Source organism: Anabrus simplex, chromosome 5 (assembly GCF_040414725.1).
Source record: "Anabrus simplex isolate iqAnaSimp1 chromosome 5, ASM4041472v1, whole genome shotgun sequence".
Classification (NCBI taxonomy): domain Eukaryota; kingdom Metazoa; phylum Arthropoda; class Insecta; order Orthoptera; family Tettigoniidae; genus Anabrus; species Anabrus simplex.
This window is the reverse complement of record NC_090269.1, coordinates 189319558-189334321: the sequence shown is the minus strand read 5'-3', so window position 1 is coordinate 189334321 and position 14764 is coordinate 189319558. Positions and strand designations below refer to the sequence as shown.

The 14764-nt window shown below is 38.9% G+C and overlaps 1 protein-coding gene across 6 annotated transcripts in view; it reads right to left on the bottom strand.

Moving 5' to 3' along the window:
* Nucleotides 1-14764, bottom strand: part of O-fut2 (O-fucosyltransferase 2) — a 188420-nt gene that overhangs the window by 114901 nt on the left and 58755 nt on the right. For all 6 annotated transcript variants that reach the window (XR_010860198.2, XR_010860197.2, XR_010860196.2 and 3 more), the window contains exon 6: nucleotides 7346-7538. Coding sequence is in view for 3 of the 6 variants with exons in the window: in XM_068227594.1 (XP_068083695.1) it covers nucleotides 7346-7538 (193 nt within the window). In the remaining 3 variants the exon portion in view is untranslated. The remainder of the gene's footprint in view (nucleotides 1-7345; nucleotides 7539-14764) is intronic.

Sequence of the window (14764 nt, the reverse complement as noted above, 5' to 3'; positions counted from 1 at the left end):
TGTTGAGTCTATCTTGAAGATTTTACAGGTTTCATAGGAATATTTTGATCACATCTAGTCATGAATAATGATATATATATGTGTGTGTGTGTTTATATATATATTAACGTAGGTAGCCATTACGAGCTACAATCATGAAACATTTCTTATTCTGCGTGTGTTTTCTGAAAGATAAAGTTAGTTGAAGAGCCCAGACAGATAATTAAGCTTACTTACCAAAAGTTAAAAAAAAAATATTCTCGGATTCTTAAGTTTGAAACTTTGTAAAATATCAATAACCGAAACTGGATGTATGACAGAACTCGACTTTCTGCTGGAATTTCACGAGAATTTGACTTTATTCATAAAAGTTTCACTTTTATTTTACTCTTGTTGTGTCATTTACACAATTTCAAGCTAATTCATTAATCTAATTAATTTCTAAATGTCAATATAAAGAACTATACAATTATAATTTTTTTTCAATAAGAGAATGAGAATATGAAGATAGATTGTAATTCATAATAAGTCAGGATGAATTCATCAAACAATCTTAATCCATGAAAAATTTTAGGAGAAGAGTTATTTGGTAGGATGAGACCATAGGCAATAATGAGGTAGATTTTGATTAATGATCATGGACTTCATGGACGATTTCAAGATTTTTTTTGTTTGGATGAAATACCAATGTACATACAAAATATTTAGAAAACAATTAGCTCATCTGAAAATATGATATAATTTTGAATAAATATTAATAATTTAGAATTTAAGCGATTTTATATTATTTATAGATTATAAGATTAATTTAAGGTAATATCTTACCTGATGATGGTAATTAATTGAGTTTGAAACCGAGTCTTCGTGACCAAATATTCCAATCGATGTTCGCATATAATGAAAGGTAGAGAGGGTAATCCCAGTCGGATTCACGGTAAAAAAATGCTGATGTAACTTATTCCCTGAGATATTGTTTGAACATTGAATTTTCTTGATTGCTGAGGAGGACCGAAAGATGAGATAGGCACTGTAGCACGGCTCAAGAAAAAAAAATGTCACCCACTCGTAGAGCTCGAAAGGAGAAAGACGCTGCGGGACTAAGCGTTCGATTCAGGAAAAAGGTAGTCGCCCACTCATGGCAAGAAAATTTTTCCCTAGCTCGGCTCAACGTGTTAACAAAATTTTTATCATATCAAAGCAAAAATTCACAGAAAGTGCTCCAGCTCATGTACAAGACTAATACGCTGCTAACGCGTAGCTACCTGTAGACATTTTACATGAACTATTTTAATGTGACATTTTACGAATTTTATCTAGTCTGTGTGTCTTGTTGCTATATGCAAATGTATTCACTTGCTTGGTTTTATCTATGGTTGATGATGACATTGTATACGTGTTGAAACCGGTACCATTATAATTAAAATGTTGTAACATAACCTATGTGCAACAGTTATGTATTGAAAAGGTGGATTCTATTATATAAAATTACTTTTGTTATTCGCGGTTCAATACAGAACGGCCATAAAGTTTATAACCTTAGATGGTAAAAGTTCGGCGAGGTGAAGTCCGAAAACTATTAGAAGACGGAGGAGGTTCCTTAGTGACTCGTAAGGTGTCGGCATACCTAACCCCTTCGGCTGAGACCGCCATAGCCTCTAATTCTGCAAAAGTTTGAGGACGCGACGCGAAACACAAATATGACCTGTAGGGCGGGGAAATCCCTTCAGCAATCATCTGCACGATTTGATCTTCAGGGAAATGAAGAGCGAATACCCTGGTGTAGAACTTAATGTCCTGGATGAAGTCTGCAAGATTTCATCCAGTCGCTGTACTCTGAAACAGAACTTTTGAATCAATGATGACATGGCTCGAGCCGGAATGAAGTTAGCCAGCAGAGAGAGAGAGAACACAAGAGCGTGATCTTGAAATTCAACAAAAAACCTTAGAAATGAAATGACCTCATTAGTAGAATTTACCGAAAACTTTGAAATTTCCCTAAGCAATATAGCCAATGGATGAGGCAAACTACTAAACCCAGGTGACGTAATAGGTAACGACCTAGGGGGTTGAGAAGCTTCAGACACAGCATTATTTAAAAAGAAAGGTGGAATGGATGTACGACGATCAGACTCGTTTTCTAATGGGGCAGAAGTTTGTTGAGTTGCCACAGATTTTCTACCTTCTACACCCTTGGAAGAATCCTCCTCACTTACAATGTTTACCGCAGGGGCTTGGTCATTTTTGGGAGTAGCTGCCCTAGTCAACAATTGAATAACTTTATTTGACATTTCTGAAAGTGTTCAAGAACGTTACTAGCCTCCTTAGCATGATCTTTTAATTTGAGAGACAATAGGTTCTTAACCCTGTGATAAAAATGGAACAGTCTAGCCTGTACTCTCTTAAGTTGATTAGGAGACGGATCACTCACTTCAAAAAAAACTTACTACAGACGCTAGCTCAGTGGTGTTATCAGTTATCGTGGAGAGAATGTCATCAATTTCCTTCTCCCCCAAAATTGGGATACTAATTGGTAATTCTAGGGATTCCTTAAGTTTGGCAGTATCTGCCGCATCCGTGCTTCCAGATTGAACAATTCTAATTAGTAACTCATAGATCAATTCCTCCTTGAGCAAGTAGCCGGGATGCAGGACTTCGCGAGGGCCAGACATGATGAATATACTTAAAATAAATACAATTTTTTTTTTTGAAATGTTCTACCTTCTCAATACTAAAAATCATTTGATGTTTACAAAAACATTACAATGATATTAACAGGTACTAGTTTCGGTCCACTGTGGACCATCATCAGCCTAGCCAAAGTACAAAAGCAAAAGACATAGTCATAAAATAAAATAAAGTACTGTGGAGAAGTGAGAGAGGATCTAGAAGGATGGGATGGTGATGGAATGACATACAAAAATGAAAAACCGTATACACAAATTATGATAAATGTAACGAAGATGTGTTAACATTGACAAATAAAATCTTTGTGAAGTCACATAAAATCTCCTGATGAGGAAGTCTTTGGTTGAGGGTTACTCCTGTTTTGCACAATTAAAATTATATCTGGTATATACAAAATCCTATGTTTCTGGAAAGTTCTAGATGTGAGTTCCACAATAGAGTAGAGGGAAATTGTCCAACGATTCCAGCATAAGATTAAAAATTGACAGAGTTGGACATGTTCTATGAATGAAAACTTGCTGTGTTAAACAGAAGTAGTCTCAATTCAATCGGAACCCAATGAACCTTGTGCTATGTAGAACAAACTTGCTGTATTGAATGCAACTAGATCCTCTCTCACTTCTCCACATTACTTTATTTTATTTTATGACTATGTCTTTTGCTTTTGTACTTTGGCTAGGCTGATGATGGTCCACAGTGCACCGAAACTAGTACCTGTTAATATCATTGTAATGTTTTTGTAAACATCAAATGATTTTTAGTATTGAGAAGGTAGAACATTAAAAAAAAAATTTGTATTTATTTTAAGTATAGTCTTAACTCAATACGGAACCTAACCATGAAGTTTATTACTTTGAATTATGAAGCTAACCAGACATGATGAAAGAAAATTTACAAATTTAGAAAAAAAGTTCCAGAGACTGAGAAAATTCTTAGAGTACGATGCGGATACTATGTATAGCCATTAAAAAGGGCTTAATTGAGACCCATTCAACCACGCTCTGCTACCACTTGTTCCGGGGTATCTGTGGAACGCAGAGAGAGGTGAAAGAAGGTGCGGGCTTGAATGGGTCTAACTACAATATCAAAATTAATTTAAAACTTGAACTGAAGGTTATATTTCTTCAAAAAACAACAAGTCAACAAATAACAGAATATCAGGTACAAGACTAGGAAAATCCAAGATTCAGAACCTTAACAATTTCTACTTTAAGGCCCTAGTTTACAATGTCAGAGATACTGGATCCAGTTTACAAAAACCTTAATTCAGACTAAGGAATCATTTATCCAAGGGCAGAAATCCCCTTAATTTCAAGAGCACTTGCTCCCTCAATTACAATGTCAAGCATTCCAGAGGCACACTTCACAATTACAGAACTTTGACAAAGAGCTAACAACCGAGCTCGATAGCTGCAGTCGCTTAAGTGCGGCCAGTATCCAGTATTCGGGAGACAGTAGGTTCGAACCCCACTGTCAGCAGCCCTGAACATGGTTTTCCGTGGTTTCCCATTTTCACACCAGGCAAATGCTGGGGCTGTACCTTAATTAAGGCCATGGCCGCTTCCTTCCCACTCCTAGCCCTTTCCTGTCCCATCGTCGCCGTAAGACCTATCTGTGTCGTTGCGACGTAAAACAACTAGCAAAAAAGAGCTAACAGGCTCACAGTTGCCCAAGCCTACACCAGGCAATATTACATCAAGATATACAATCTCTGGCCTCTCAAGCTACAATTTACAAATGAAGTGATTTCTACACAGGGGTATCTAGTACCCAACCTACAGGGCCTTTGCAAAAAGAACAGGTAAAATAAATGGCACAAGCTGAAATGGAGGCAAACACTGCGCTCCAGATAATGCAATATCAAAACCTATACGGCACTCGGCCGAAGAAACAGGGGCTAATCCCAAGCTACTTGAGGTAGTGCGCATGGAAATAACTGTAATACATATAGGAAAAAAAGTTTGCTAATTTGCGGGCACCTCAAACCAAGATGAAGGGGAGCTCGAAAGGGTAACTCACTCTCTATCCCTGATTTACAGTTAAAGATTTTATGAAGGTTTTACATTAGTCGGAAGAAAGTTACATTTTAGAAAAGTTGTTACATACTAAAGAGTCGGACCTTTCACTTGGATTAAACTGCGGAGGTAGCAAGAAAGAATAAAGTTATGTGGCCATTACCTTATAGATGTTCTGGTTGCCAACAAAAGAGGCCGCCCGCCTTCTGCTTAACACACACACTTAGATAGACGATGATCAATTGGCCAAGAAACATGAAAAGCCAGTTCATAAACCATCAGGGAAGGTTCGAGATCATTCAAGATTAATCAGGACACACTCTTCAATTTTATTGGCAGATACAAAGTGAAGAAGAAATACGGGATTGGTCAGAAATTAATTACAAAAATAAATACTGGCTAGATTCAAAACCGGCAGAAAGAAAAGTATTGGGAGAAAGGTAAAACACTTATAACTGTTTTTCTGGACATTGAGAAAGCATATGACCATGTACCACGCAGGCATATATGGGAATATTTGAGACATAAGAAAGTGCCCGATAACATCATAGCACGAGTACAAGATTATATGATGAAACCAAGTGTTGTGTCCAGGTCCAGGATGGAAGGTCAGGTTGGTTTGAAATGAAGAGTGGAGTCCACCAAGGAAGTTGTCTTTCACCACTTCTCTTTATAATCATAAAGAATGAAGTTTTAAAACCGGTTAAGAGAAAGGATCCAACAACTAATGCCCTGGTTTTTGCTGATGATGTAATGGTATGGGGTGAGACAGAAGCGGAAGTACAAACTAGACTACATCTCTGGCATGAAACGTTTACAACCTTAGGTCCCAAAATCAGCAAAACAAAGAGTTGGCTTGGTGATGAGTAGAAACTCTCCAATTGTTCATCTAAGAAGTGGAGATGAGGAGATGGATATTGTAGACAACTTCCAGTATTTAGGTAGTATTCTGTCATCAGACAATACCATACAGCTTCCAAATTCTATCACGCTCTACGTCAAATACTTTGAGATGAAACATTTCAGTTAGTTTCCAAGATCAGCTTGTACAAAATATATCTAGTACCAACAGTATATTGACGTATGGCCTGGAAGCAGCAACACTTACTGGACCAACAAAGAGTAGTCTTCAGGCAACAGAAATGAAGTCCCTCCGTTCTTGTCTACAAAAAGCAAAAATGGATAAAAAATAAGGAATGGGGATATCCAACAACAGCTTGGATTGGAAAGAAGCTTGCTGGATACTCCACAAGTGAAGAGATTGCAATGGTATGGTCACATGAAAAGACTGAACCCTCACAGGACTCCTCAATCATACTTTGACCACAATGTTCCTGGGAAGAGACCAAGAGGAAGACCTCGTGAAGTTTGGGAAAAACAGATAATGAAGGACCTTGAAATGAGAGATGTGAACTGGTGTCACATATATGAGCAGCATCTGTGGATGGATAGAACAAACTGGAGGTGGCTCGTACACAACCGCACTCGGCTTGCTGGAGCGAAGAAATGATGATGATGACTGATCTTCCCCACTGCTCGTAAATATCTGCTGATTGTTTCTTGAGTTTCTTGAGTTTGAGTTGGGTCATCATCCAGTAACGCCTGCACTTTTGTGGTCTACCAGAGCGCGCACTGTCTTTCACACTGAAATCACCACGTTTAAATTGTCGAAACCATGTCTCACATGTTCTAATCGATTAAGCATATTCGGCATATGTTTCTACCAGCAAATGATGACTTTCCACAGCCTTTTTCTTTTGATTAAATAAGAAAAGCAATGCATTCCGCAAAATTTTCTTTTTCATGCTCAAATGTCGACATGATCACTGAACGATATAACACAGACGCTAGTGTTTGGTGGACTCAACTTGTGTGTGTTGGTAGATTAATGTCAGACTGACAAACTGACATATGTGTCAAATTCATACGCTGCGTACTGTTTGCTGGTGCCATCTCTTCGTGAAACTGGAAAAGACTTATGCATACACCTGGTATGTTATCTTATTTAAGTTGATTTTTCAGTTTTACTTAAAGAAGAGTAAAGAATGGCTAAGGAATGTAGGTGTAGGGACTGAAGGTGTGAACGGGTATTAAGCAGTATGAGGGGAGAGTTGGAGAATTTGAGGCAGATGATTAGGATTCTCAAAGAGGACAGGAACAAAGGTAGGTTTCCCTCAGTCAATGTATATCAGGTCAATGAAAAGTATTCTTAAATTCAAACCCTCATTATTGTAGAAGACTTCCTTGTGAACAGTCGAGATTTTCTTCTGAAGATGTGAAGCAAAGTTCTCTGCAAAACGTAAAGAGTTTCACCTTGTTTTCTTGACATGGCATAAGCCCAAAAGCCCATATCATGTATATACTGTAAGTATCTCACTATATTTGACTTATTAATACTTTTATGTTCACGTTCTTGATTTTCAATCCTTATGAATGTGCATGTGTGAATTCTGTGTGGATAATATTACTCCTGCTTTGCCTATAACAAAAGGACGAACTGTGGAATAAGAATATGTATCTATTCTGGCCAAGTGGAGACTGCTATGATGTGAAAACCCACTAGCTCTGTGTCCGAGTGCACAAAAGAACAAGGGAACAGCGATGTATCTTAGGTAATATATCGTAATTACAAAAGTCATATTGGACTATGAAGTACAAACTATCACCTTTTCCTTAGTCCAGTCAGTAGGCCGTACTACACCATCAGCTTCATCAGAGGAGTTGAGGCGGTTTCTCCTGAAATCTGTGGCCACTTCCACCAAGTGCTTGGCAAACCTCATGCTGCGGCGAGCCTTCCAATACAATTTGTCACCAAATGAGTCATGAAGGGCAACTTCTGCATGGTCCACCATCACCAATCTGTGCACATACAAAGATATATGTTGCTTACCACAGTAACACAAGAGTCCCATTCCTAGCAACTAAGGCTTGTAGAAATATACAACTCAACAAAAGTTTGGAATACCGCCAAAACAAGTTATTCTGAGATATTCCATGCCATAGTGACATAGGTACGTTATTCATTAGACTATCTAACAACCATGAAATTCAACAGTGTTTACTACAGGCATGCTTTCTGCTCATATACTAGTCATGTAAACCTACCCTGAGTGCTATAGCAGATGGTGCTTTTTTCCATATCACCAAACGCTACAGTCAGTTTGTGTTCAGCCTTGCAGTGACATGCCGCCACATACTCAAATACAAATGTTTGACAAGATTCAGATAGTGGCTTTACTTTCATCATGCAAGATGTTGCCGATCGATTAAATGTCACACAATGCTGCATATCTAAGGTGTGGAGAAAGTACAGAGAGACAGAAAATGTGAATGATAGGCCTCGTTCTGTCTGTCCTCATGTTACAACACTATCCCAGGACTGTCATCTCCAAGTGTCGCCTCACTGGCTTCTTAGGAATGACCTCTCGAGCGTAACAGGAGTTTGTATCGCATAAGATTGATCTTCAGGCCAGAAGGCTAATGAGAAGCTTTACACTGAACCACCAGAATCAAGCTCATCGAAGGAAAAAGTGGTGTGTACAGTGGAACCTCAATTCTCCATTTTTGGAGGGACCTTGGAAAAAACGTATAACACGGGAAAACAGAATATCCAGGAACAAATGAACCATTAACAATTTTGCTCTACATCACAAAAATGAAATACCATGTATAATCATAATCTTACAAACACCCCTAATCAAACTACAGCCCCAATGGGCCGTCTGCCTACCAAATGACCGCTGCTCGGTCTGAAGGCCTGCAGATTAGGGCTATGAGGCTAGCTATCTAGACTGGGGTTGCCATCTCACCATTCAATAGCTCCTCAATTAAAGGTAATCGTAGAATGAGTGAACCTGGCACAAGCCCTCATATCCAGATAAAAATGCCTGATCTGGCTAGGAATCGAACCCAGGCCCTCTGGGGCTGGCTTCAAACATTAATTACCGGTATGCGACTTTAAAATCTCGAGACTTTACATTCAGTTTTACCAGGGAAACTTTTTTAGTTTCCCCTGAAAACTTCTTTCAGTTCAGCAACTTTGATCAGCCAAACTCTTCGAAAAATCTAATACCCGTAACACCAAGCCAAACAACATTCAACCACAAGTAGCTTTTAATTCTCTAATCTAGTAAAATAAAGCACATTAGATAAAAAGGGGCGCAATATGATGGCAAAATCCCTTTTTTTAATCTTTCATTGTAATTTGGTCACCGGTGTACTGTTCGTAGTCAGTTTATGGAAATCTTATACCGCGTAAATTAGGCCTACATCGACTTTTAAAGGTTATGTTGAACTCGAGAATATGGTTTCAAATGTATTGATTCTCAAGTTCTCGAATGCATTATATTCAATTCTGCCAGTCGCTAATCACAATCAAAAGTGGAAAGAGAAAAAATATCATCAAAACTTCAGAAATTATGATTATTCGTGACCTTGAGCTCAGCTGAAAAGTGCACTTGCTGTACAAGTCGGTACAAGTGGAATTATACAAAATTTTTAAATGTAACATGTGCAAATAAAACAAAACAAATAAAACAACTGCACTTTTTATAACATTTTAACACAAAAACTTAAAATTCCCAGTCTTATGTTAGGACCAAAATAGTAATAGGGAATCCCAAAACCTCCGATGGCTTTATGTATGTAAGGTGCAACATCTGTTCTGGTTTCGATAACATAATTGTATATGATAATATCAAAATACTAAATTTTATGTTACTTAAGGAGGAGTAGTTTCGATTCCTGCCTGAAAGCCCAGTGACTATACAGTGCCCTGAGGAAAGTGCCGAAAACCTGTTCGGCGATACACTAAAAAAAAAAAAATTTTTAAATAATAAACGTCTAACCCTGGACGTAACGTAGACGTTTTGCATGTACACTCTCTGCTTTATGATTTCTGAGAATTCTCTAAACAATACGATCTGAATGTGATGCTAAGATGGTCCCTTATGCAAGTTCGCAGCCGATCCCTTATCCAGTACAGTACCGTACTTTCTCTAATTACCGAAATGACAGGACGTTAACACAAAGATCTGTAAGTATGCTGTAGCCGTCCTTTCATGAGATACAGTTTCTTGAAACACGCGCGATTGAGGATTTAGCATTGACGGGACTGACATTTATGGACGGTTGATCCGGGAAATCGTTTCTCCGAGGAACAGATAATGCAAGATTTTTACAACGCGATTTCATTAGGATGCTCGTGGGACCACGTAATTTGAATGAATAATACGGGAAAACGTAGTTTCAGGGAACGTATAATCGAGGTTCTATTGTATATGTGAGATTTACAAAAGGCAGAGGTATTCGTTTAGCAGTATGTTAAGATTGCTGGTTGCAAGGATAATGTCCTGGTAGAAGAGGTGGGGAATACTAACGAAGTATTGACATTTTATCTATGATAACAAAGACATTTATAATAAGATACAAAAGTTGAAAATCAGATGGAATTGATAAGATTTCTGAGGATATACTAAAGGCAATGAGTTGGGATATAGTACCATATCTGAAGTACTTTGCATGAAGGACCTATACCAAATGAATAAAGACTTGGTATAGGAGCCCCTATATATAAAGGAAAGAGCGATAATCATAGGATATAAACTTCATGGTTTTGATCCGTATTACAAAGCCAATAATTGCAGGCATTTAAGGCCAGTCAGTTTGACCTGTGCAGAATGTAAGCTTTCAGAAAGCATTCTTTCTGATTATATTGGCAATGTTTGCAAAATTCCTAACTGGTTTGATAAAAGGCAGTTCAGGTTTAGGAAAAGATATTCCACTAAAGCTCAACTATAGGATTTCAGCAAGGTATAGCAAATAATATTTTAGATTCAGGGAGTCAAATTGACTGTATTACAATTGACCTATCTAAGGTGTTTGATAGAGTAGATCATGTGAGACTACTGGCAACAATGAGTACAACTGTACTAGACAAAGAGTGAGGGTGACTGAATGAATGGCTAATTTTTTGGAATATTGAACTCAGAGAATTAGAATAGTTGAAGCATTATCCGATCCTGCAATTATTAAGAAGGGAATTCCTCAAGGCAGTATTATTGGACCTTTATATTTCCTTATACATAAGAATGATATGAGTAAAGAACTGGAATCAGAGGTAAGGTTTTTGCAGATGTTACACTGTATCAAGTAATAAATATGGTAAGTTACAAGATTGTGAACGACGTCATAAAGACCTTAACAATGTTGTGAGATGGACAGCAAACAACAGTATGACAATATACAGGGTGAAAAGTCAGGTTGTGATTTTCACAAACAGGAAAAGTCCCCTCAGTTTTAATTACTGCATTGATGGGGTGAAAGTTCCTTATGGGGATCACTGTAAGTACCTACCTATATCTTAATGTAAGGAAAGATCTTCATTGGAGTAATCACATACATAGAATTGTAAATTAAGGTTACGGATCTCTTCACATAGTTATGAGACTATTTGGGGGCTGTAGCAAGGATATTAAGGAGAGGGCATATACTGTAAGTCTCTGGGAAGACCCCAATTAAAGGGACCCTCACCACGATTACTTGAATTGAGAACTGGAAAAATTCCAAAGAAAATCAGCTTCATTTGTTTTAGATGATTTCCGACAAAAGAGTAGAGTTACAGAAATGATGCAAAGTATGGGCTGGAAAGACTTGAGAGAAAGGAGATGAGCTGATTTATTATTATTATTATTATTATTATTATTATTATTATTATTATTATTATTATTGTTACGGAGATATCCGTGGTAGGTAGAGGTGAAAGAAGGTGCGGGTGTGAATGGGTTTCAAGCTACGAAATTAACGTGCAATGTAAAATTAATTTAAAATTTAACTAGGTTATATTTTCTTTTCAAAGGCAAGAGATAACAATCATAACAGGTACAGAGTAGCAAAAATGTAGGTACAATATTACTGGGTTCGGGCTCAGTGCCCTTACTTCATAACTCTTGGGCAATCAGCCCCGCCTTACTCCCAAAGAAAATTTTAGCCAAGGGGCAGAAAACCCCATTCCTGCCCAGGAGCACTGGCTCCAAACATTACACATAAAGCCTGCACGAGGCATACAGAAACAAATTTCAAAGAGCGATCCGCTCTCAAAATTGTAAGCCTATCACAAGGCCACACCAAACTCTACCTTCAAGCTGTCCTCTAAGGACGTATTTACAGGGGTAAAATACCCAAACTACGGAGGTCTATTACATGAAAAGAAGGTTGATTACATGACCTCTAAAATAACAATTTGAGAGGAGGCGAACTTGCACTCCTAATACACCTTGTTTTTAAAACCTAATCTGGCTCTGGGCCACTAACGCAAGGGCTAATCCCATACTACAGAGGTGACTTAGAGAAGAACACTTTACATTACATAAACGAAGAATAGTTTGAGAAAATAAGTTCACCTCAAAACAAATGTGAGTGGGAGCTCGAGAGGGTTAGCACTCTCTATCCCAATATGTAGCTTTACAAGAAAAAGATGAAAAGAGTAATTACATTTTAGGAAAAGGTTACATGATGGAAATGCTTCGAACCCGCCGCGAGTGTTAAACTGCCGACCTAGCAAGAAAAGAAGTTATTAATAGGCCATTACCTGGTGTTGAACGGCTGAAGAAGAAAGAGGCGCTTCCCGCCTCCTGCTATGTACTTAATACACTGAAAGATGGAACAGAAGTGGCCCGGAGACCCCAAAATCAGCAGTTTATATCCTCTCGCGGAAGATTCTAGGCGTTAGGGGAAAGAAAACACCCTCCCACAAAATCTTTATTGGTTCGGGAAAAGAAACCCCTACATAGAGGAAAAAGAAACACATTATTGGTGGAAAATTAATTAAAGAAATTCGGGATTGGCTAGATCCAAACTAAGGGGAAAAAGAGGGGTATACAGCCAACTTAAACAATGACAGAAGGAAATTTAACAAAGAACAAACTCTTGAAATAAAAATTTCTCCAACAAAATAGTTCTTTGACTCCGCACTAGGTCGCACTATTGTTGATCTTCAGTAGTGTCCTCTAGAAGAGAAAGTTCACACTTCTTACTTCAAGCGAAACAAAAACACATCAAAAGTGACACAGTTCAAAAACTCAAAATTTTCCACGTGGTGACATCTTCTGAGAAAGTAGAGAATTAATAGAATAGATAAAGTTCAACCTTCCTCCAGAAGAGGAGTTTCAACTGGCGCAACTTTTAAATAAACGGTGTAGAGGTGTACCGCCCGGTACAGACCTCCCCCCCCAAAAGTTCCTCCAAGGGGTAACACAGAAGAACATAAGCTTTGTTTCCAAAATAAGGTCCAAGTTTTGATGTTGATATTAAGATTAATTGCGGAAGCATTTATAAGATTTTAGTAATTTGGTTGGTTGCAATTTCAAAATTTTGTTGTTGCAGGTGCAGTAAAGTTTTTCTGTTGTAGTAGTTGAATTTCTGAAGATAAATCTTTAATGCTTAAAAGTGAAGAAAAGTTTTGCAATGTCCACCAAATATTGTTGTTGAATTCCCAAATGTAGTTATCTCTTATAGTAACTGTCCATGTAGTTGATGTAGATTGAGTCGGATGGCCAGACCGGCCGTTGCAGCTTGCGTCCAACGGAGGCCGCTCGGACCCCTTAAGTACCCTGAGATACCGCTCGCCCGCACTATGAGGGGAGCAGAGGTGTTGAAGTACGCCGCGCCCGCGGTGAACAGATACAGGCTGCGGGCATGTAGCAGGACGTGCGCCGCACATCAGCCTTGGCCGGGGGGAGAGCTCCGGCTCGCCGTGCACATGTCGTCCTCGCTGGAGAGGAGGGGGCCCATCCCCCTCCCCAGTCGCTGCACGGTGCTGCGCGGCTGCGGGGGCGCTGAAACATTAAAGCTAGGCGGCAGAATTGTGTTGGACTATCATCTTCTTTGAGGGTACAGGCTTGTGGAGAGGTTGAGGGGCCAGCGGCGTGTAGATATCCATGGCATTTACTATTATGAAGCCACAGTGTAAGGTGGAGCAGGAGACGGGAGCGTGGTAATGGCCGTGGCAAGAACAGGATGGCAGTTTAACGGGTCGGGGCAGGTTTTACCCAAGGCTTACATCTAAAACCAAAATATTACAGAAGGGGCAGAAAGCCTTAAAAGTGAAACTCAAAAAAAAATATAACCTTCATATCCTTTCAAAATAATATGGAGCAAGTTAACACAGAAATTACACCGGTTTCACCTGGGACAGGTGAACTCTAAATATCCTCTCGGTGGCTGGATTACTTAGCAATAAGGTAACCGGCGTAAGAAAATCGAGAATGATACAAGGCCCATGAAATCTGGGGGCAAGCTTGCCCGCGGGAACAAAATTTTTGACCATAACCTGGTCACCTACCTTCAAAGTGGTGGGTCTCCGTCCACGATCATACCTTTCCCTAACCTTTTCATGAGACACTTTAAGATTGGCTTTAGCCTTCTTCCAAAGATCTTTAATGTTATCCGGATCTATTGTCTCGGGTAGAATGTCATTCAAAGACCAGAGGTTAGAGAGCGGCGAGTTGGGAACAAACTTGAACATCAAAGAAGCTGGAGTAAACTTGTGAGATTCATGAACCGCCGAATTCAAAGCAAAAGCTATCCAATGCAGGGACGTGTCCCACCTGGAAGGATCTTCATGATGATAGGCAATAAGTGCGGACCTGAGATTACGGTTAACCCGTTCAGCCAGAGAAGGTTGAGGGTAATAAGCAGAAGTAGTTACATGAGAGATGGACAAGTCAAAACAGAATTTACGAAATAAATTTGATGTGAACGCCTTAGCATTATCAGATACAATATATTGACACGGACCAAAAGAAGCAAAAATAGAATTTAAGCAAGTAATGGTTGACTGAGCGGTAGCCAGCTTAGTCGGAAATAACCAGGAAAATCTTGTAAAACCATCTACACACACAAAGATGAACTTGTTGGCATTGCCCTTTGACTGGGGGAAGGGTCCCACATAATCAATATACAGGCGTTATTATTATTATTATTATATATGGAACCTTCTTGCAACACCTTTCTAAGACACCATTTTCCTGTAATTGAGTTTTTGTCCACATAAATTGTTTTGGGCCTTTGCTCCTTGTCCACAACAT